General features: G+C 38.3%; 1 protein-coding gene across 1 annotated transcript in view; it reads left to right on the top strand.

Moving 5' to 3' along the window:
- LOC114224006 (flavin-containing monooxygenase 3) overlaps positions 1-22,521 on the top strand; it is a 28,019-nt gene extending 5,498 nt beyond the window's left edge. Inside the window, exons 2-8 of the mRNA XM_028123040.2 lie at positions 2,146-2,334; positions 11,896-12,058; positions 12,299-12,441; positions 15,585-15,784; positions 18,808-19,163; positions 21,391-21,463; positions 22,179-22,521. Coding sequence (XP_027978841.1) covers positions 2,146-2,334; positions 11,896-12,058; positions 12,299-12,441; positions 15,585-15,784; positions 18,808-19,163; positions 21,391-21,463; positions 22,179-22,521 — 1,467 coding nt within the window. The remainder of the gene's footprint in view (positions 1-2,145; positions 2,335-11,895; positions 12,059-12,298; positions 12,442-15,584; positions 15,785-18,807; positions 19,164-21,390; positions 21,464-22,178) is intronic.
- Positions 22,522-24,289: the final 1,768 nt, after the last annotated feature.

Below are 24,289 nucleotides of genomic sequence, written 5' to 3'. Positions count from 1 at the left end.
TCTCTGCTTACGGCCTTACAAGGCCAAAAACAAGGTGTGGCTGGGCTGGGCTCTTACCTAGAGGCACTGGAGAAGAATCTGCTTCCAAGTTCATACAGGGTGGTGGCTAAATTCAGTTTCTTGCTGATGTTAGGCTAAGGTCTTTTGTTTCCTTGCTGGCTACAAACTGGGGATTCCTCTCTCATCTCTCATCTCCTTGTAACTTCTTGATATTTTGCAATGCTTTATCCATAAGTACATACTAGACTACTAATGCTCAGGTCACTCTTTTATGTCTAGCACAAATAAGACAACAGACAAATATCCAAAATTACACTGGGAGAAGCATAAAAGCATTCCAAGACAAGTACCCCCAGTTGGCATAGCTTAATCTCCAAGTCTCTTTTGGATCAATGCTCAGTCTTTCAGATCCCCCCAACCCCTAAATTTTTCCAAGATTGTATCTGGACTTATGGAGAAAAAGGCCTTATGTGACCTTGGGGTGGAGGAAAGCCAAAGTTCCTCAAATTCAAACACAGATCCTGGGACTGTTGTCTGGCCCCTCTAGTCTCTTGGTGTCCCTTTTTGTTTGCTTATCATTCATGCTCATCCTTTAGAAGTCTTAAATTGAAGACAGCAGATGATGAACTTGGAGACTGTCCTCTCTTAGCTTAGTTTTAGGCCAATGGACCTTGCTGATTAGATCTCACTTGCCCCTATGAGCATATCAGATTAACCTCCCCAAGATCCAGTTTTCCCATTGAGCTCCTGAACTAAGTAGCCCACTCTACTGCTGTCTCCTAAAATACCACTTAGCCCCCTCCATAACAACTCTCTGGTAGACTATCTGCTATGAGTCTCAAATAATTTCTTCATCCCTGCTGGGAGCAAGTGGGAACTCCTTGTTTTACTCAAACTGAATGGGTTCAAGAGAGCTAAACTAAGATCCTACCTCTTCCTAATCACTGCTACTTGACTCTTCTGTGTCAACCTCCCCCTACTTAGGTTGGTCCAGGGGGAGTCTTTAAGATAAGTGATGTCTTACCAAAATCTCAAATGTAAAAACAAAAGCCCCTCTGCCCTCAGTGTTCCACTAAATTTTATATGAGGTATGTTGATCTTGAAATTTCAGCCCAAAGAATAGACTTTAAGACCTAGGTGATTTACCATCACCCTCTTTCCTGCCTCTATTCCCCTTTCTCCCACCCAATCCTCCAAACTTCACCCTTCCATTTCCTTTAAACCACTGATTTTCAAACTAGAAATTATGACCTATTAGTGTGCTATGAAATAAATTAATGAATCAATCTGCATTTTAAATGGAATGGATAGAAAATATCAGAATGCAACTCAAATAGTTAGATATGATTTATTCATAAAACTTGTTGTGTGTGTGTTGCAATGTAAAATATATTTCTAACTATAGGTTGTGGTCAAAAACATTTGCAAAACACTATTATAAACATAACCTAAGTTTTCTCTGCCTTAGGTACATAAGAAAATATAGTCTAATTCACCAGAACTACCTCATGATATGTTAAAGGAGATTTTTTTTATTGTGGCAAACATAGCACAATAAATATTTACCATTTAATCATTTTAAAGTGTACAGTTCTATGGCATTAAGCTTATGCACATTGTTGTACAATCATACCATAATCCATGTTCAGACTGTTTTTTAATCTTCCCAAACTAAAACTCTGCCAATTAAACAATAACTCTCCATTCATCCTAGCTTCCTAGCCCCAGGCAACCACCATTCTTTCTGTCTCTATGAATTTGATAATTCTGGGTATCTCACATAAGTGGAATTTATAGAATTTATCCTTTTGTGATTGGCACGTTTCAGTTAGCATAACGTCCTCAAAGTTAATCCATGTCATAACATATATCAGAATTTTCTTTAATTCTAGTTATATATTCCTAAAATAACATAATGAAATTCAAAATTTATTTCCCTTAGAAAAGATGTTAAGAAGGATATATTCTTCCATATTCTAAGGTCCTTTGATTAGCATCAAATTGTTTAAGTAAAGTTAATTTATTCTTCATCTTACTGAATTTCATTATGGGTAAAGGTGAGTGATAATTATTTGGAACTGGCACTGACCATGGTAAGTGCACGCATTTACAAACTCTCTTCTGTTTGAAACTATACATTTACAGGACCACACAGAGGAAGGCAGAGCTAGCATTTACCAGTCTGTCTTTACCAACTCTTCCAAAGAGATGATGTGTTTCCCAGACTTCCCATATCCTGATGACTTCCCCAACTTTATGCACAACAGGAAGCTCCAGGAATATATCACTGCATTTTGCAAAGAAAAAAACCTCCTGAAATACATACAATTTAAGGTAAGATGCTGTCAAAAGATTAGTTTGAGGCATAATTGTGAGGAATTCTATATTTATTAGCAGATTCTTATTTGTTCCTTTCAGTATTTCTTCCTTATTTGTGAACATTTTTAACAGTGTGGACTCCTTGACCCTAGATTTAAAGAATACATTGGAAATTTACAAAATATCACATATAGTTCTTAGACCAAAATGCCATTAACTTAGAAATCAATAAAAAATAAGTAAAATAGCCATGAATTTCAAAATTCAAAACTCTTTTTTTCTGAACAATTTATGGCTCAAAGAAGAAATTGTGATGGAAATTTTGATATTTAGATCTGAATGATAAATTCTACATATCAATACTTGTGGGAAGCATAAAGACCAAAACTTTCCTGAAAATTATAAACTTAAATACTTATTTAGAAAATAAGAAATTTTCCAAAACTAACAAGATAAAGAAATTAAGAAAAGAAAAGCAGAATAAACCCAAAAGAACATAGAATGAACAAGATAATAAAAAGAAATTAATGAAATACAAAAGCATATTAAGAAGATAGAAAGTTCATCCTTTGAAAAAAAATAGATGAATAGCTGACAGTTTGAGGAAAAGAAACAAAGATACAAATAAATAATATTAGAAATTAAAAAATGGATAAAACTGATGTGGATGAAATAAAAAATGTAACAAGAATACTATAAAAGTGTTTGCCAAATAATGTTTAAATTGGTTAAATTTAAAATCTTTTTTTTGAACTTGCCAAAATGCACACAAAAAGAAGTAGAAAGCCTGAATAGTCCTTTGATAACTTCGAGTTCTTTTGACTCAGAAACTAAAATTTTTCCCATTAAGAAAAGATTCCATAGGTAATTCCAAATTTGCAACAAAAAAAAATTTCAATATTTTATAAACTCCAGAGACTAAAAAATAAAGTATGACTTCCAAACTTATTCTATGACATTAGAACCTTGACATCAAAAGCAAACAAAAATAATAAGAAATAAGAAAATTACAGAGATATTTCCTTCATGAAATCTAGTAGAAAAACTTCAAAAATGAATCTAACAAAATATTTTTTAAAAATTAACTGTCTTCATTGAGTTGAGTTTGAGCTAAGGATACAGAATATTTTAATGTCATGAAATATAAATATGTAATTCAGTGCAAAATCCTGTCACAGGAAGAAAACAATACATTTACCAAATCTGAAAAGGCATTAAATAAAATTTAACATCCATTTCTACCTAAAAGAAAGACAAAGAAAAGCAAAGAAAAAAAAGAAAAAAAACTCACTAGGCTAAAATTAGAAAGGAATTTTTTTGATCCATAGAAACATATAAATATTATCTTAAATCTGCACTGCTCAATATGGTAGTCACTAGCCAAAAACTGAGGTGTGCTGTAAGCATAAAGTACAGACTTTATCTCAAAGTCTTATTTTGAAAAAGAATATAATATACCTATTAATGATGTTTATTTTGGTGACTTGTTAATCCAATGATATATCAGATGGATTGGGTTAAATTACACATTTTTTCTATTTTTAATGTGACTACTAGAAAATTTTAAGTTACATATGTTGCTCATATTATATTGCTACTGGACAGTGCTGTTCTAAAGAGTGCAGAGTTAGAATCATTCCCTTAAAAATCCAGAACATGACAAGGATTCCTATTATTACTGCTTCTTTTCAATAGTCTCAAGAAATTTAAGGGACAGTTTAAGTAAAGAAAAATAAATAAAAAAAGGAATGACAACTAGGAAAAAAGTAACATCCATCACAGATGATATGACTTTCTGCATGGAAAACCCCAAAGAATCTAGAGACAAATTACTAGATTTAATAACAAGATGGTAGTATATAAGATCAAGATATAAAAATCAATTGCATTCCTGTATGCCAGCAGCAAAAAACAAACTATAATCCAAAAAGGAACCATTTACCATAGCATAAATAAATGCATAATCCCAGAGTTATTCTAAATAAATGATATGCAAGATTTTATGGATTCATACTGCTTGTTTTATTATATTTCATAAGTAACAAGCATTATACAGATATGTGTACATGTATTGTTTAATATGTATGAAATACTATACATAATAAAGTTTATAAGAACAATTCATACCAAATAGAGGTTCTCTTCCAAATATAATCAGAAGAACTGAAAAAATATTTTTGACGAGGGAGCACACCAACCAACAGGCAGCTGTTCAGCTGTGAATAAATATTTATTGATAGTCTAATCCAGTGCTACTCAGTATATGGGCCAAATATCATCACATCTCCTGGGAGCTCATTAGAAATTCAAGTTTTCATGTCCTATGCCAGACCTACTGACTCAGAATATCTGGAACTGTGGCCTTGGAATCCGTACTTTAACAAGCTTTCCAGGTAATCCTTATGCACACTAAATTTGAGAACTCATTCTCTGAATATAGACAATATCTTTCATGTTAAGACAATATATTGAACAATAAAATAGCTAAAGAGGTATGTTAAGAAGTAGTTGTTGGGGGGTGGAGCAAGATGGCGGAGGAGTAGGAGACCTGGATTTCATCTGGTCTCAGGAATTCAGCTGGATAGGGATCAAACCATTCTGAACACCTACGAACTCAAAAGGAGATCGAAGAAAAGGATAGCAACAACACTGAACAGAAAAACGACCACTTTCTGGAAGGTAGGACGTGCGGAGAAGTGAATCGGAGGCGATATTCCGGAGGATAGATGGCGGGGGAGGGGGCGTCCGTCGGCCGCTTCTGGCAAGTGATAGAGCCACGGAGCACAAAATCGGAACTTTTAGAAGTTGGCTCTGCTGAGGGACGTCGCTCCAGTGGCTAAGCGGGGGGTGGAACCCTCACGGGACAGTGTGGTCTCAGGACCCTCGGGGTCACAGAAAGACCAGGGGTGCCTGAGTGCAGCAGAGCTCCCAGGTATCAGAGCGGGGAAGCCGGCTGCAGAGACGGAGCTGAGGCGCAGTCTCTCAGCTCAGGATTGACATAAACTGTGATCGGTGACAGTCGGGCCACTGCTCCTCCAGGAGGGACCCAACAAGTGGCAAAGCTGGGGAGCCTCCTCCTCTGGGAGGAGCGGGGCAGGAGCGCACTGCAGGCATCTATCTGCTGGGTTTGGAGACTCCACACGGGCTCAGGTGCCAGAGATAGAAACGCTTGGTCACAGGTCGGGTGAGCATGGAGTGCAGCCAGAGACCGGGGAGATGTGAGTGATTGACTGCTTTTCTCTGGGGGCTCACTGAGGAGCAGAGCCCCGAGTTCTCGGCTTCTCCAGGTGGAGATTGGGAGGCCACAATTTCACTCTCGTCCTCCAAAGCTGTAGGGAAAGCTTTCAGGGAACAAAAGCTCCCAAGAGCAAACCGAGCAGATTACTTAGCCCAGACCGGGCAAGGGTGGGGCAATTCCACCTCCAGCAAAGACATTTGGGAACCATGGCAACAGGCCCCTCCCCCAAAACATCACCAAGAAGAGCCAGCCAAGACCAAGTATACCGATCAATGAGAACGGCAGAACTCCAGCGCGAGGGGAAAAATGCACATAGAATTCATGGCTTTTTTACCATGATTCATTAGTCTTTCAAAGGTAATTTTTTTAACTGCTTTTTTTATTCGAATTTTTCTTTTTCCCTTTTTCAACCAACATCTTATCAATCCCTTTTTTTATTTTTTAAAGTACTTTTTTTTTTATTTTATTTATTTGACACAGAGAGATACAGCGAGAGAGGGACCAGAAGCAGGGGGAGTGGGAGAGGGAGAAGCAGGGCTCCCGCTGAGCAGGGAGCCCAATGTGGGGCTCAATCCCAGGATCCTGGGATCGTGACCTGAGCTGAAGACAGACACCCAACAACTGAGCCACTCAGGCGCCCCATTCCTTTTTTTAAAAAAACATTTTATTTTTCATTTTTAGAGTCATATTCTATCCCTTCATAGTACTTACCCTTATTTTTGGCATATATATATAAGTTGTTCTCTCTTTAAAATTTTGAGATAAAGTTTCTTCTAACATATCAAAATATGCCCTAAATCTCTAGTGTATGGCTTTGTTCTAGTCTCCTGCCTGATCACATTCTCTCCCCCTTTTTTTCTTTCTTACTTTCCTTTTTTTTAATCCTCTTCTTTCTTTATTCAAACATCTTCTTATCAATTCATTTTTTAAAATTTTTTATAATTTTCATCTTTACATTCATATTCCATCCCTTCATGGTATCAACCCTTATTTTGTACATATATAAGTCTTTCTTTCTTTAAAATTTTAGGAGGCACTTTCTTCTAACAGACCAAAATACACCCAAAATCTAGTGTGTGGCACTGATCTATGCACCAGCTTGATCATATTTGATCATATTCTGGTTTTTTTTGTTTTGTTCTGTTTTTGTTTGTTTTTATCTTTTTTTTCTTTTTTTCTCTTTCTTTTTTCTTTTTCTCCCTTTCTTTTCGCCTGGTTTCAGGTCTTTTCTGATTTTTATACAGTATATTTGCCAGGGACGTTGTTAACCTGTTAGCATTTTGTTCTCTCATTCATCTATTCTCCTCTGGACAAAATGACAAGACGAATAAAATCACCTCAACAAAAAGAACAAGAGGTAGTACCGTCTGCCAGGGACCTACTCAATATGGACATTAGTGCGATGTCAGACCAAGAGTTCAGAATCATGACTTTAAAGATACTAGCTGGGCTTGAAAAAAGCATGGAAGTTATTAGAGAAACACATTCTGGAGAAATAAAAGAACTAAAATCTAACCAAGTTGAAATCAAAAAGGCTATTAATGAGGTGCAATCAAAAATGGGGGCACTAGTGCTCGCTTCAGCAGCACATATACTAAAAAAATGGGGGCACTAACTGCTAGGATAAATGAGGAAGAAGAGAGAATCAGCGATATAGAAGACCAAATGATGGAAAATAAAGAAGCTGAGAAAAACAGAGACAAACAACTACTCGATCACGAGGGCAGAATTCGAGAGATAAGTGATACCATAAGATGAAACAACATTAGAATAATTGGGATCCCAGAAGAAGAAGAAAGAGAGAGGGGCAGAAGGTATATTGGAGCAAATTATAGCAGAGAACTTCCCTAATGTGAGGAAGGAAACAGGCATCAAAATCCAGGAGGCACAGAGAACCCCTCTCAAAATCAATAATAATAGGTCAACATCCCGACATCTAATAGTAAAACTTACGAGTCTCAGAGACAAAGAGAAAATCCTGAAAGCAGCTCGGGAGAAGAGATCTGTAACCTACAATGGTAGAAATATTAGATTGTCAACAGACCTATTCACAGAGACCTGGCAGGCCAGAAAGGACTGGCATGATATCTTCAGAGCACTAAACGAGAAAAATATGCAGCCAAGAATACTATATCCAGCTAGGCTGTCATTGAAAATTAAAGGAGAGATAAAAAGCTTCCAGGACAAGCAAAAACTAAAGGAATTTGCAAACACGAAACCAGCCCTCCAAGAAATGTTGAAAGGGGTCCTCTCAGCAAAGACAGAGCCTAAAAGCAGCATAGATCAGAAAGGAACACAGACAATATACAGTCACAGTCACCTTACAGGCAATACAATGGCACTAAATTCATACCTTTCAATAGTTACCCTGAATGTAAATGGGCTCAATGCCCCAATCAAAAGACACGGGCTATTAGATTGGATTAAAAAATAAGACCCATCGATATGCTGTCTGCAAGAGACTCATTTTAGACCCAAAGACACCCCCACATTGAAAGGGAGGGGGTGGAAAACCATTTACCATGCTAATGGACACCAAAAGAAAGCTGGGGTGGCAATCCTTATATCAGACAAATTAGATTTTAAAACAAAGACTGTAATAAGAGATGAAGAAGGACACTATATCCTACTTAAAGGGTCTATCCAACAAGAAGATCTAACAATTATAAATATCAATGCCCCTAACATGGGAGCAGCCAATTATATAAGGCAATTAATAACAAAAGCGAAGAAACACATTGACAACAATACAATAATTGTGGGGAACTTTAACACCCCCCTGACTGAAATGGACAGATCATCTAAGCAAAAGATCAACAAGGAAATAAAGACTTTAAAGGACACACTGGACCAAAAGAACTTCACAGACTTATTCAGAACATTCCATCCCAAAGCAACGGAATACACATTCTTCTCTAGTGCCCATGGAACATTCTCCAGAATTGATCACATCCTAGGTCCCAAATCAGGTCTCAACCGGGACCAAAAGATTGGGATCATTCCCTGCATATTTTCAGACCACAATGCTTTGAAACTAGAACTCAATCACAAAAGGAAAGTCGGAAAGAACTCAAATACATGGAGGCTAAAGAGCATCCTACTAAAGAATGAATGGGTCAACCAGGAAATTAAAGAAGAATTTAAAAAAAGTCATGGAAACCAATGAAAATGAAAACACAACTGTTCAAAATCTTTGGGATACAGCAAAGGCAGTCCTGAGAGGAAAGTATATAGCAATACAAGCCTTTCTCAAGAAACAAGAAAGGTCTCAAATACACAACCTAACCCTACACCTAAAGGAGCTGGAGAAAGAACAGCAAAGAAAGCCTAAACCCAGTAGGAGAAAAGAAATAATAAAGATCAGAGCAGAAATCAATGAACTAGAAACCAAAAGAACAGTAGAACAGATCAACGAAACTAGGAGCTGGTTCTTTGAAAGAATTAACAAGATTGATAAACCCCTGGCCAGTCTTATCAAAAAGAAAAGAGAAATGACCCAAATTAACAAAATCATGAATGAAGGGGAGAGATCACAACCAACACCAAAGAAATACAAACAATTATAAGAACATACTATGAGCAACTCTATGCCAGCAATTTAGATAACCTGGAAGAAATGGGTGCATTCCTAGAGATGTATCAACTACCAAAATTGAACCAGGAAGAAATAGAAAACCTGAACAGACCTATAACCATTAAGGAAATTGAAGCAGTCATCAAAAATCTCCCAAAAAACGAAAGCCCAGGGCCAGATGGCTTCCCAGGGGAATTCTATCAGACATTTAAAGAAGAATTAATACCTATTCTCCTGAAACTGTTCCAAAAAATAGAAATGGAAGGAAAACTTCCAAACTCGTTTTATTAGGCCACCATTACCTTGATCCCCAAACCAAAGACCCCATCAAAAAGGAGAATTATAGACCAATATCGTTGATGAACATGGATGCAAACATTCTCACCAAAATACTAGCCAATAGGATCCAACAGTACATTAAAAGGATTATTCACCACGACCAAGTGGGATTTATCCCTGGGTTGCAAGGTTGGTTCAACATCCGCAAATCAATCAATGTGATACAATACATTAACAAAAGAAAGAACAAGAGTCATATGATCCTCTCAATAGATGCAGAAAAAGCATTTGACAAAGTCCAGCATCCTTTCTTGATCAAAACTCTTCAGAGTATAGGGATAGAGGGTACATACCTCAATATCATAAAAGCCATCTATGAAAAACCTACAGCGAATATCATTCTCAATGGGGAAAAGCTGAGAGCTTTTTCCCTAAGGTCAGGAATGCAGCAGGGATGTCCACTATCACCACTGTTATTCAACATAGTATTAGAAGTCCTAGCCACAGCAATCAGACAACAAAAAGAAATCAAAGGCATCCAAGTCGGCAAGGAGGAAGTCAAACTCTCACTCTTGGCAGATGATATGATACTTTATGTGGCAAACCCAAAAACTCCACCCCAAAACTGCTAGAACTCATACAGGAATTCAGTAAAGTAGCAGGATATAAAATCAATGCACAGAAATCAGTGGCATTTCTATACACCAACAAGACAGAAGAGAGACAAATCAAGGAGTTGATCCCATTTACAATTGCACCCAAAACCATAGGATACCTAGGAATAAATTTAACCAAAGAGGCAAAGGATCTGTACTCAGAAAACTATAAAATACTCATGAAAGAAATTGAAGAAGACACAAAGAAATGGAAAAACGTTCCATGCTCATGGATTGGAAGAACAAACATTGTGAAGATGTCAATGCTACCTAGAGCAATCTACACATTCAAGGCAATCCCCATCAAAATACCATCCACTTTTTTCAAAGAAATGGAACAAATAATCCTAAAATTTGTATGGAACCAGAAGAGACCCCGAATAGCCAGAGGAATGTTGAAAAAGAAAAGCAAAGCTGGCAGCATCACAATTCCAGACTTCTGACTCTATTACAAAGCTGTCATCATCGAGACAGTGTGGGACTGGCACAAAAACAGACACGTAGATCAATGGAACAGAATCGAGAGCCCAGAAATGGACCCTCAACTCTATGGTCAACTAATCTTCGACAAAGCAGGAAAGAATGTCCAATGGAAAAAAGACAGTCTCTTCAACAAATGGTGTTGGGAAAATTGGACAGCCACATGCAGAAGAATGAAACTGGACCATTTCCTTACACCACACACAAAAATAGACTCAAAATGGTTGAAAGACCTAAACGTGAGACTACTGATAACCATAATATACTGTGAATTGTGCAATATTGTTGAATCACAGATCTGTACCTCTGAAACAAATAATGTAACATATGTTAAGAAAAAAAAAAGAAGAAGAAGATAGCAGGAAGGGAAGAATGGAGGGGGGAAATCGGAGGGGGGAGACGAACCATGAGAGATGATGGACTCTGAAAAACAAACTGAGGGTTCTAGAGGGGAGGGGTGGCGGGAGGATGGGTTAGCCTGGTGATGGGTATTAAAGAGGGCACATTCAGCATGGAGCACTGGGTGTTATGCACAAACAATAAATCATGGAACACTACATCAAAAACTAATGATGTAATGTATGGTGATTAACATAACAATAAAAAATTTAAAGATTATAAAAAAAGTAAAGTAGTTGTTACTACAAAAATGACTGGCCACCAGATTACTTGGTGCCTGTGGTACATGCTATTTGTAAACTATGATTGAATTCACAGTCATATCTCCGAGAGGGGAGTCACTCAGTCCAGAACATACTGGCTATGCCCAAGAAGCCATGTAAGGATAAAAATATATATTTACCTGGGCACCTGGGGGGCTCAGTCGGTTAAGCATATGCCTTCAGCTCAGGTCATGATCTCACGGTCCTGGGATTGAGCCCCACAGCCGGCTAGTGCTCTCTCTTTCTCTATCTCTCTAAAATAATCAAATAAAATCATAAAATACATATATTTACCATTTAATGTTTTGATTTTTGAGTTTTGAATTCAAATATGTATCTTTTTAAAGTTTTTTTTAAAGATTTTATTTATTATTTATTTGAGAGAGAGACAGCGAGAGAGAGAAAGAGAGCATGAGCCGGGTAAGGGGCAGAGGGAGAAGCAGACTCCCAGCTGAGCAGGGAGCCCAAGGTGAGCCTCAATCCCGGGATTCCAGGATCATGACCTGAGCTGAAGGCAGACACTTAATTGACTGAGTCACCCAGGTGCGCCCATAATATGTATCTTAATAATGGATTAAGTATTTTTCCTAAGCCACTGTTAAGCATTTTTTTCAATACTATTTGATCAAGTTGGTGCCAAATCTACCTGTTAGTATAGAAAAGGCTATCTTTCTATATTTCTTTTAGACACTTGTATCTGGTATAAATAAACGTCCCGATTTCTCAATCACCAGCCAATGGGATGTTACCACTGAAAGGAATGGTAAAAAAGAATCAGCTATCTTTGATGCTGTATTGATTTGTTCTGGACACCATGTGTACCCCCACCTACCAAAAGAGTCCTTTCCAGGTAAGGCTGAAATTTCATCTACCTCTACACATCTGGCATGAATGAATATCTTGATAATATCTTTTTTAATATATATAAAAGTACAGATTGAATTAAAAGATGCTTCTATCATATGTAATATACCTGGAGTGTTAAAGTTCCATATTATTGTGACTACATTCACCCATAAGTCTTTTACAGCAGTTTTCAGTTTTTTAAATGGAAACCAAATGATTCTTATGTTTCCCACTTTTCACTCAGGACTAAAACTTTTTAAAGGCAAATGCTTTCACAGCCGAGAATATAAGGAACCAGGAATATTCAAGGGGAAGCGAGTCCTGGTGTTGGGCCTGGGGAATTCAGGCTGTGATATTGCCACAGAACTCAGCCACACAGCTGAACAGGTACCGTTTCTCAGATACTCAGAAACTATCTTTAAAGGAACAGAGACAGTTACCATTTGAAAGGTGTGCTAAGAAACTAGGGAAGGGGTAGTAGTGTGCAGGGTTCTTGACAGAAAGACTAAGTAGTGTTTCATACATCTCAGGTTCCCTCCATAACAGGGGAGGGTTGTTTTGTTTTTGTTTGTTTGTTTGTTTGGATTTATTTATTTATTTGAGAGAGAGTGTGCAAGCGGGGGGAGGGGCAAAGGGAAAGGTAGAGAATCTCAAGCAGACTCCCTGCTGAGCAGGGAGCCCCATGCAGGTCTGGATCCCACCACCCTGAGATCATGGCCTGAACCGAAACCAAGAGTCCAGCTGACTGAGCCACCCAGGCACCCCAACAGGTGAAGTTTTAAATAGTTTGGTATGACAAAAGCAGAATATCAGCAAGGAGTGATGTTATTCAATAATCTTCTTCAGGACATTTGGTGTCTAACATGTCTGATCAATTCCTCCAAAACTAGTATGGATTTAGGGTTAAGATTATGACTCTGACACTCTTAAGTCCATCAATCCCTCTGAGTGTCAGTTTTCTCATAAAGATAAATAAAACAGATAAAAATAGAACCTACTTTTTGAGCTTGGTAAGGAGTTAAATCATTTAAATACGATTTCATCAACATAGAGTTTATATTCATTCATTCATGCATACGGTCATCCCATAGTTATTTGTTGAGAGCCCACTATGTGCCAAGCACTGGCTTGGGTTCTGGAGAAAAAGTAGAGAGCAAAACAGACATGATGCCCACCCTGAACTCAGAGTCTAGTGTAACAAATGGGTATTAAACAAGTAAATGCACAAATAATGTAAAAATTGTGAAAAGTGCTAGTAAAAAAAAGAAAAAGCATGCTGTAAGAGTAGATAATAAGGGTAACCTGTCTTAGACAAAGAAGTGAGGAAGGCCCTTTCCAGCTGATGACATTTAAGCTGAGAGCTAAAAGTTGAGAAAAGGGTTCAGTGTCAGAAGAGGACTCCAGGAAGTAGGTCTTGAAGCAGGAAGAAGCTTAGAGTCTCAAGAAACTGAGAAAAGACCCCTTCACTGCAGTGCATTGGGTTTGGAAAAGAATGGTATGAGGAGAGGTTGGAGAGGAAACAGAGAAGAGATCAAATAGGAACCATAAGGGGATGAGAAGGAGTTTGAACAAATGCCACCTACTAGCTTTGGAAGATTCTTTAGGGACTGACTGCCCAGGAGCCCACAGACAGGAATTTTATCTCTAGAGGCTGTTCCTTACTAATGTCACACTGGGCATCCCCAACATAGGTCCATTTTAAATGATGGTTTTACAACCAGTGAAGGAAGGAGATCATGACAGGACAAATGGTATAAAAATATATTCCTGTTTACCTGTTCAAAGCACTATACTGAAAGTATAGAGACACAAAGAAGTCCAAGTAATTTAAAATCTACTTGGGAAAATAATACATTGATATAATATAAATTAAACATAACCTCAAGAATTAAGTAGAAAGTCTTAAGAGTACAAGAGCTGCCACTGGAAAAAAAGATGCACAGGTGATTCAGGAACTAAATGCTCTGATTATGGAACTGCAGGCCTCACAAAGAAGGTAGACCTGAACCAGTCCTTGAAGGATATTTATGAATCATATGGTTGAAGAGGTGTCAAAGGGTGTTGTTGGAAGGGAGAATAACATATGCGAAGGGATGGAGACAGGAGTGAGTACAGCATATTTCACTATTGTGGTTCATCTTGTTGGAATGGAGATAAATAACAATAAAAATTTGTGTAATGCATTATGGTACTCCAGTGCCTGCATATAAATGTGCTCCTTTGATTGTAGAAAGAAAGCAGACCAGGTTTTATTATGCCCATTTTACAGAAAAGATAACTGAGGACTAGAAATGTCAATTGTCTTCTTGAAAGTCATAGAGGAAATTAATTAAGTGTTAAAGGACTGAATACCAGATCTGATTCCAAGGAACAGAGTAGCTATAGGAATTGAGAGAGGAAAGAAAGATTGGAGTCAGGTTATGTCATATTCTTTAAGAAATTGAATGACAGGCTAAAGAATTTAAATTTCTTTATAAATAATGGTAAATCACTTCAGCATCTTGAGCTAAGGAAAGATATGATAAAGACATAGTTTTAAAATAAGATTTATCCATTAGTTGCATATATGATAAATTAGAGGAAAGAAAGACCAATTTCAGAAGCTCTCAACAGATTGATCCTCCAGTCTCTCCTTCTTTGCTTGGCTTCCCTTATAAAAAATACTTTGAAATGGCATTATATTTAAAAATTCTTTTTAAAAATGCCTGAAAACCTACACAGTTAGGGATTATCATGATAGAAGGGGAGTTAAGGAACACATTCTCCATGTCAGGCAATGGTGGTCCTATTTCATGGTAAGCACACTGCATGAACTCGCACACAGATTTGATGTGGCAGGTACTTATTATCTCCATTTTATGAATAAGGGAACTGAGTATTAGAGAAATTAAAGGAATTTTCTCCAAATCACATAATCAGTAAGTAAGCAGAGCCATGATTTGAGCCTATGGTTCTCTGATGCCAAATTTCTTGCCTTCTTTGGGGATGGGGAAAAGCAGTTAAGTCAAAATGCCTATTTTGGGGTCATAATTGCTTGATTGTAAATAATGATCATCAGATAAGTGCTAGAGAAAATGTGATGAGAATTCAGTTATTGGTGACCTCCCCCAGAGAAGATGGCAGGGTTGTTGGTCCTAAGATGTAGGCTGGAGTGTACGAAGTTTATTTGGGAGAGCTCTCTGGATGAATACCTCTGAGGAAAGGGAAGGAAGTTTCCCTCCACCCTATTCCAAAGCTATCCTTCTGAATTGTCCCAAGTTGGGGTGAGAGATTGGACCTTTATATCCCTGCATTAAACAGACACTGAAGGCAGGGAATCCAGAAAGAGAATAAGACTTTGGGTAAGACCCCCTCCCCGCTTTTCAACGAAAGCAACTTTCAAAGAGAACTGACAGCTGAGGGCTGCCTCTGGTAACACCACCAGTAGCTAGTGTAATAACTCCATTCCAAAAGTCAGATCGGAGGGACATACCACAGTACCCACTACAAATAGTCACTACTTTAATGATTAAATTGCTGTTTTTTTTAAGGTCATGATTAGTTCCAGAAGTGGCTCCTGGGTGATGAGCCGGGTCTGGGATGAAGGCTATCCATGGGACATGTTGTTTATCACTCGATTTGAAACCTTCCTCAAGAACAACTTGCCGACAGCCATCTCTGACTGGTGGTACATGAAGCAAATGAATGCAAGATTCAAGCATGAGAACTATGGCTTGATGCCTTTAAACAGGTAATGCAGAGTTAATTATATTATGCCTGTTAACTTTTAGTTCAGTGTCAACAACTCACAATGTGTGTTGTAACTCCCAAACCAATCAAAATAATATTAGTGAAATAACCACATCTCACATTTCAGAGGATGAAGAACCGCAAACATTCAGAGTGATTTCCTGTTTCACAATCCTCCTTGCCAGATTTGTACAGCTGGAAAGTTATATAATGAATCAGGAATTAGTCCCTCGAGCAAGGATAATAATAGTTAACATGTTTTAAGCACTTAATGTGACTCAGCAAGGCTCTGACATGCATCATCTCATTTTATCCTCATAACAACTATGAGGAGGTCTCTATTATAATCCCCATTTTAAAGATGAGAAAACTGAGGTTCAATGTAGTGAATAACTTTACCAAAATCCCATAGCCAGAGGGAGAAGAAATATTCAAAATGAGCCCAGATCTGCTGACTCCAGAGCCCTTCACTCTTAACCACCTTGTTCTACTGCCTCTCACTTCATGGCAAAGTTCAGTTAAGCAAAGCAGGACTTTCCCTGTGCTACGCTCTCATCACCTGCCCTTAAGTGAAATGTGGCCACAACACCTGCATCTTCAGTATCCTCCTCACTCTCTCCTAAAATATCCCCCTAGACATATCCTTCAGACACATAAGAAATTACTTTGATGTGTGGTGAATAATCCAAATTATAAACTGTTTACATCAAAGTTAACTTACTCAACAAATATTTACTAAGCATTTATTATGTGTTAGGTCTTATTTGTTAAGCCCTGTGAATACAGCTATGAACAAAACACACAAAATGCCTGTCTTCATGAGCTTACTTTCTAGTAGGGGAAACAGACAGGAGACAAACAGCAGAAGATCATATGCTGATATGTACTATGGAGAAAAGAACAAAGCAGGCAGAGGTAATGGGGAGCGCTACTAGCATCCCCAGAGGAGGCCTTACTGAGAAGGAGACTTTTAAACAAATTCCTGAAGGAGTTGAGGAAATGAGCCAGGCAGATGTCTGGGAGAAAGTATCCCGGAAGAAATGGTTAGGACACTGACTCTTCAGGGCCTCTTCAGGGCCATGACTGGAATGTTCAATGGCCTGCTCTCCCTGTGGGAAAAGGGACAAAGGGACAAAAAGACATCAAAATAGCCTTGTAAGCCTTCATAAGGACTCTGGCTTCTACTTTGAATGCAATGGGAAGCCAGAGCAGGCATCTGAGCAAGCCAGGGACTAGATCCAAGGTAATCTGAAGAAATTAGTCGACGCTGTGGTCATCATTCAGTGTATAAGGATAGGTCAAGGAAGGAAGTGAAAAGACTAGGTAAGAGGCTATTGTCAAAAACCCAGATGACAGAAGTTGGTGACTTGGACTATGATTGTTAGCAGCAAGTGCTCAGAAGTGGTCAGATTTGGGATATATTCTAAAGGTAAACCCCCAAATAGGATTTTCTGTTAGATTGGATAACAGATATGAGAACAAGAAAGGAGTCAGGGATGCCTTCCAGACTTTTGATCTGAGCAAAGATGCAAGGATGGAGTTGACAGTTACTGGGATGTGGAAGACCACAAGAGGAGTGAAGTTTAGTTTTAAATATATCAAAGTTGAAATGCCAATTAGTCATCATTATAGAAGAATGTTAAGCAGCCTAGGGATACACAAGACAGTAGGGAGATTGAAACCATAAGTTAAAAATGTGGATTCAACAGAATATAGATAGTACTTTAAGAAATGAAACCAGATGACATCCCTTAAAGAATGAATGTAGATGCAGAAGACAAAAGGTCTGAGGGCTGACGTCCTGGGGCATGTCATTGTTCAGAGGTCAGGAAGAGGAGGAGAATTCAGCAGGAGACAAAGAAAGAATACAGCAGGAGACAAAGAAAGAATAGCAGGTGGGTAGGAAAGGAATCGAGAGAGAGAGAGAGAGAGAGAGAGAGAGAGAGAGAGAGAGAGGTGATGACCTGAAAGCAAAATGAAGACAGTGTTTCAATAAGGAGGAAACCATCAACTGTGTTAAACACTGCTGGTAAGTTGAGTAAAATGAGAAGTGACAGTGGATCATTGGATCCACAGTTTGAGGATCCTGGTGGCCTTAACAAAAGCAGTTTCAAGGTGACAGTGGGTCATCAGCCTGATAGCAGTAGGTGTAAAATAAATGGCAGGTAATTCTCACAGTTGAATCCAGCCTTTTTCTAACCAGATTCCAACCCATCTCATTGTCTGACTCAGTTTTGTCCCCAGTAGACTCTCCCTGTGGCTTTCTCTCACAGCTCCCATAGTAATATAAGAGCAAAGCCTTTTCCTTCAGTGTTATTCACATTCACCCCAAAGTTCAGATTTATCTGCACTCACTAAAGATAGTGCTGAACAAAAAATAATCAAAAGCTCTCCTTTTCAGACTTCCATTGACCAAAGATTCAAACTAGCCCCCTCCTCCTTCTGGCCTGTATAAATTCCTGGAACTCCCTTCCTCACCTCACTTGTGCCTTTGTCTGCAAGGGGCTTAATACCCCACCCCTATCAGAGAGCTCAGCCTAGATCTTTGTATTATTTTGGTCTCCCAGTGACCCGAGATGGACATAACAGTTATTGTCACTCCAGATGAGAAAGATGAAGCAAGAGAAATTAAGAAGCTTTAATTTGATCAAGGTTCACAGTTAATAAGAACTGAAGAAAAAAAATCCAAATACCCAGGTACTCTGATTTAAGATCTTTCCTGATACAGCTGTAACAGGGGTTAGGGCCTGGGTGCTGATTCTGGGATTTGGAGCTCTGTGGAAGAGAAGAGAACGATCACAGGAAATAGAGAAAGGATCAGCAAAAGGCAACTTGTCTTACTTCACAATATTGCCTTACTTCAGTTTTGTTCTTCAACCATATTGGTGATACTCCATGGCACAAGGAAAAAAGCTTAGGTAGTTTTCTCCTTCCTTATGAATTTATTATTAATTAATTATTATGGAGCAATAAAACAAAGATAAAATATTACTGTTCTATTTGTTGTCTTTATTTTCCATACAGAACCCTGAGGAAAGAACCTGTGTTTAATGATGAGCTCCCAGCTTGCATTCTGTGCGGCATTGTGTCCGTTAAGCCTAATGTGAGAGAATTCACTGAGACTTCAGCCATTTTTGAGGATGGGACGGTGTTTGAGGGCATCGATTGTGTCATTTTTGCAACAGGCTATAGTTATGACTACCCCTTCATTGATGAGTCCATCATTAAGAACAAAAACAATGAGGTCACCTTGTTTAAAGGCATTTTCCCTCCTAAACTGGAGAAACCAACCATGGCAGTGATTGGTTTTGTCCAGTCCCTTGGGGCTACCATTCCCACAGTTGACCTGCAAGCCCGCTGGGCAGTACGAGTAATAAAAGGTGAGTAGACTAAGAAGGTCATTAATGGGGAAGAGGGATGCCAATAGAATGCCTTTGAGTCTTTGTGAAAACAGTAATCTTAATAACAAGGGGAGAATCCTAGGTCCCATCCAGTTTGGAATCTATAATTCTGTATTTTTGGTACTATCTTTTATAAGCATTTAAAAATATATCATGTTGGATTATCATATGCAATAGTACAAGATATTATTCAAGAAGTATTTTGTGATTTATAACTCCTTAGAGCTGTTAACTTTTATTAAACTTGAGAACACTGGAGCTTCTGGTCTTAAATGCATTACAATTTTATAAAACTGTGATTTCAAAACTCAATAGAATGACCTTGTTTGAAAGGTTAATAAGAGAAGATGTTTCCAAACCAATATCCAGCCAACTTCAAATATTCACAGTCATGGAAAAAATTATGATTGCTGGAAAGACAGTGTCTTTTCTGCTCTATATTTTCCCCTGTCATGTGCCAGATAAGAACAGGCAGTGGATCATTAGAAGCAGAAAGTACTAGGTGTAGTAGATGATCAGTCTCTAAGGTAGAGGAATACTAAGTTCTTGTATTAAAAAAATGACAACAACAATAAATTCGATTGGGGTCAGGCAAGGAGAAAGGGCAGCATCCTCCAACAGAAGTTACGAGGTTCAGATTCATATTAAGATTCGAATGCAGTTGTGCAAAGATTCAGATCATAAGACCAAAAGTCAATGGTTATAGAACAGAAAAGATGTCAAAGTTTAATATACAAAGTTTGTTTGGTCCTAGAGGTATAAAACTTCTGGAAAAGGTTGATTAGCAGGTCTACTTCCTTTGAAGCCATATGTAACTGGTCCTACCTGATTTGCTGGGATTTAAATATTCTTTTATACAGGAGAATGGAAACTGCCACTATGTATACCGAGACACCTTTCATCACCAGGCTGTCATCAACAAGATAAAAGTCGCATATATCAGTGATCCCTTTATATCTCCTTCACTCTTTCCTCCAAGGCAGAGATGTGTTGCACCATGGAGCAACAGCCCAGAAGGTGGTGGCATGAAACCCCACTCAGAAAGAAGTGAGCTTAGGGTTCAGGCTCCAGGGGGCTGGCATTAGAGGGTCGGACACCTACTCTGTTAGGGTAAGTTGTAACCTGGGCTCTGAAGAAAGGAAACAGTGCAGAGACCCAATCAATAGAGAATTAATATACAAGGTAAAGACTCAGCCTTAGGGGAAATGAGTGATAAGGCAAATAACTCAATTTGGGGAATCCAAATACCAGGCCAGAGGGGCCAGCTACAGGCAACCCAATGGTAGTAGCTGGTGGGCTAGTGAGCATAATCAGTTTCTTCTTGATCTGTCTTTCTGCCCAGGGACAGGACAAGTTCCAAGGATTGGAACAAGGCCATGCCTACAAAGGCTGTTCGGGTGACCCAGCCTGCAAGAATTGCAGGAACAGGGAGTTAGGCAATCATTGTATGTCTTGAGTAATCAGATCTGGGATTTCTAGTCTTGTTCTAGGCGGTCCCAAATTTGCCAGAGAAACCACCCTAAATTTCAAGTATCTCTGGGCACAAAAGCATGTTTTGGCATGGGTTTCAGAGAAGTCTGTAGACCTATTCCAGAATGAGCCTGCAATCCTGAACAGGCCCAATCTGGATCTGGTCTCTTGGGACTCCCCCAAATCCTCAGTGACCTGTGCACAGTTCATATCTTCAGTCTCATCCAGAAAGTGTTGGCTCTCCAGAGGAACAGTTGGGACTTGACTAGATTCTACATCTTATGTGTTGGAAATTTCTTTTTCTGACAAAGCAGGATAATTTCCTATGAAGTTTTTTTCCTTAAATCTAAAAAAGAAATGCGGATATACCTTTGGCTGTAAACTATTAGATAACATTTTAAAAATACAGCTGAGGGACTAGACTATAATCCTTAAAACTAATTTTAAACATCTGCTAACTGGTTTAAGAGCAAACATACAAAGATAAAGAGCTATTTGGTTCCTGGATTTTAATTATGTCGCATTTCATTTCTGAGAAAACTGGAAATGATTTGTATGTTTGCCTCAAAATGACCACCTGTTGATTTGCTCAAGATTTTATTTTGCTAGGCAATGACCCCCCAAAAATGGAAATACTAATGTGATACATAAATCATTATTAAGAAGGAAAAATTGCAGGCTGACCTTATGCCAGACTTATTTTACTATTATATCTTTCCCATTTTTTTTTTTTTAGGAACTTGCACTTTGCCTTCTGTAACAGACATGATGGATGATATTGATAAAAAAAGGGGGAAAAAGCTCAAATGGTAAGAGCACCTATTGTAAAGAGAGTCTAGGGTTTCCATAGAAAAATCAGAATCTGTGAATACTTGTAACTATTTTAGTCTTAAATGGTCCAGAGTGAAGTCATTAGGGTGACAGCTATGAGCTAAGTTCATCCATTCAACAAGGATTTATGGAGGATTTACTTTGCACCTGACACAGGACTCAGTCCTGTTTCATCCCTCCATGGCTCTTGCAATATATGACAGAGAGAAGACCCAGAAAGGATTGGAAATCAGAGGAGTTTGGGAGTGCATGAATGTGGACTTCTATTTTCCAGCCTATGAATCCTCTAAGGTACAAATGATGCCTCCAAACAGATGGCTCTAAGAAACATGACTCAGTAGATGAGAATAGTCAGGAGATCAGAGCTCTAGTCCTACATTTGTCACTAATTAGCTCAGTGGCCATGAACAAACTTCATGAGTAAGAGACAATTTCCACATGTGAATGGGGATGGAAACGCCTTTCTCAGCTGCTGAGCAGTACTGGGGAATGTCCAGATGAGATCAGTATTCAGGTCTCTTGGAAAAAGCTACAAAGTGCAGAATAAATAAGCAAGGTCCCCTTACAACACAAAGGATTGACGTTGATTCCTTCTGATAAAAAAGCTATGGGGCATTTTCCCTGTTCTTGTTCCTATAAGACATGTACCAGAGCTTCGGTATCCACAGCGCTGTTTCCTCTTCCCACCTCTAGGTTTGGCACCAGCGAGACTGTACAGACGGATTATATTACTTATATGGATGAACTTGCCTCCTTCATTGGGGCAAAGCCCCACATCCCATGGCTGTTTCTCACAGATCCCAAATTGGCTGTGGAGGTTTTCTTTGGCCCTTGCAGCCCATACCAGTTTAGGCTGGTAGGCCCAGGGAAGTGGCCAGGAGCCAGAAATGCCATCCTGACCCAGTGGGACCGGACCCTGAAACCCATGAAGACAAGAGGTGTCGGGAAACCTCAGAAGCCTTGCTTGCTTTGCCGTTGGGTCAGGCTCTTCGTTCTCCCTGTTATGTTCATTGCTGTTTTCTTTGCATTGATCTAATTATCATTCCCCCCAGGCTTCTGAAAGTTACTGACAAGAAGGAACTTTTCTAGTTAGAAATTAAGAATTTCACACCTCCTACTTTCTTATTTAGCAGGCACTAGTCAGTAAAACTGTACTATTTCCAGGCTTTTAAATAAGCCTCTATAAGAGTCATGTGATAATCTAAAGGGAGCACTAATCATTTCTCTTTAGGTTTCCACTAACAACATTTCATCATCAGAATTATGCTCTTCACCTCTAACCTCAACCATCTCCCAAAACATTTTGACGTGATTCCTTTTCTCCTTCAATCAAGGTTTGAATTACATACTTCAATCTAAACAAAGAGCAAATTCAGCAGAATAGTTATGATATTCTCCAGCCACCCCTGCAAACCATTTGCAGGAGGATCAAGTAGAGAATTTGGCTATTAATTCTATTTTTGTTTATACCAAATTCCCCAGGCAATGCATCCTGATCCCTGGCCAAAAATTATAGCATGGAGACCTGGTCTATAATGAATCCTAACAAGAAGTAACTTAACATATCTATATTCTTAATGAGGACACAAATTTTCCAACATGTAGCAGCAAAATAATATCAACAACAATGAGTAGAACACTAAATATACCTTTCTGCTGAATGAAATGTCTTAAAAAAAATAAACATTTAACCAAAGCCATGACCAAAATCAAATGCTACCTTTATTACATGAACTTTTGGGGTAACAGCATAAATCTAAAGTTCTATTTTTAAAAGTATTATCACATTGTATAGTTAAAATTTTGATAGTTAACATTTTTAAAGCTTGACATTATAGAGCAGATCTGTCCATGTCATTAGTCACCAGAGGGCTCTATAGGTAGTTACATCACCTATTTCTTATTACACTTTCACTTCTGAAGCAGCAAGATACATATATGAGAAAGGGACAGAAGACCACATTTTTCTGTAATACTCTCTTCTTCTTCTTTTTTAATTCTCTTTATTTTTTTGTCTTTGGAGCTAAGATCTATCAAGAATGTTGTTCTACACAATTTTAAATATTTCCCTTTCCCTAATTGTTTAAGGTAGCAAAGTAACATTCTGCTTTTTAGGTCTTCTCACAAGATGTGAAATATTCCCAAGTGTTCCCAAGTGAAACAGAACTTTTCTTGAAACTCCGTGTCCTCTATGGAATCAAATAATGAAAAATTAATGACAGCCCATAGAGTTTATTTTGTTTGATGTTATCAATGCTAGTCCATAAAATAAATTGCATATAAAATTGATGTAATCCAGGGGCACCTGGGTGGCTCAGTCATTAAGCAACTGCCTTAGGCTCAGGTCATGATCCCAGGGTCCTGGGATCGAGCCCCGCATCAGGCTCCCTACTCAGTGGAAGGCCTGCTTCTCCCTCTCCCACTCCCCCTGCTTGTATTCCCTCTCTTGCTGTCTCTCTCTCTGTCAAATAAATAAATAAAATCTTTAAAAAAATTGATATAATTGTTTTTCCTCATATGATTATTTAAGTTTTTGTAAACATTAATTGACTCATAAAGGATATAATATTCTTCCTAAACTAATGTAGCAAACACATTCTCTTAATTGTCCTATTAACATCAATCTATTTCCATGCTAAATTGAACTATTGCCAATGTTTTAATTACTTCTACACACAACAGTAATTACTTTCAATCATTCATTTTTGCATATTTTACTGATAAAATTAAATATATGTTTATACCTTAACGGACATACAATTTGAATATATGAAGAACAAAAGATCTTTTCACTCCCAATTTCA

Source organism: Eumetopias jubatus, unplaced genomic scaffold, assembly GCF_037043125.1.
Source record: "Eumetopias jubatus isolate StellerSeaLion01/CBP00866 unplaced genomic scaffold, mEumJub1_p1.0 scaffold_12, whole genome shotgun sequence".
NCBI lineage: Eukaryota > Metazoa > Chordata > Mammalia > Carnivora > Otariidae > Eumetopias > Eumetopias jubatus.
Note: the sequence above shows the minus strand (reverse complement) of the source record. Positions and strands in the feature narration are given on the sequence as shown.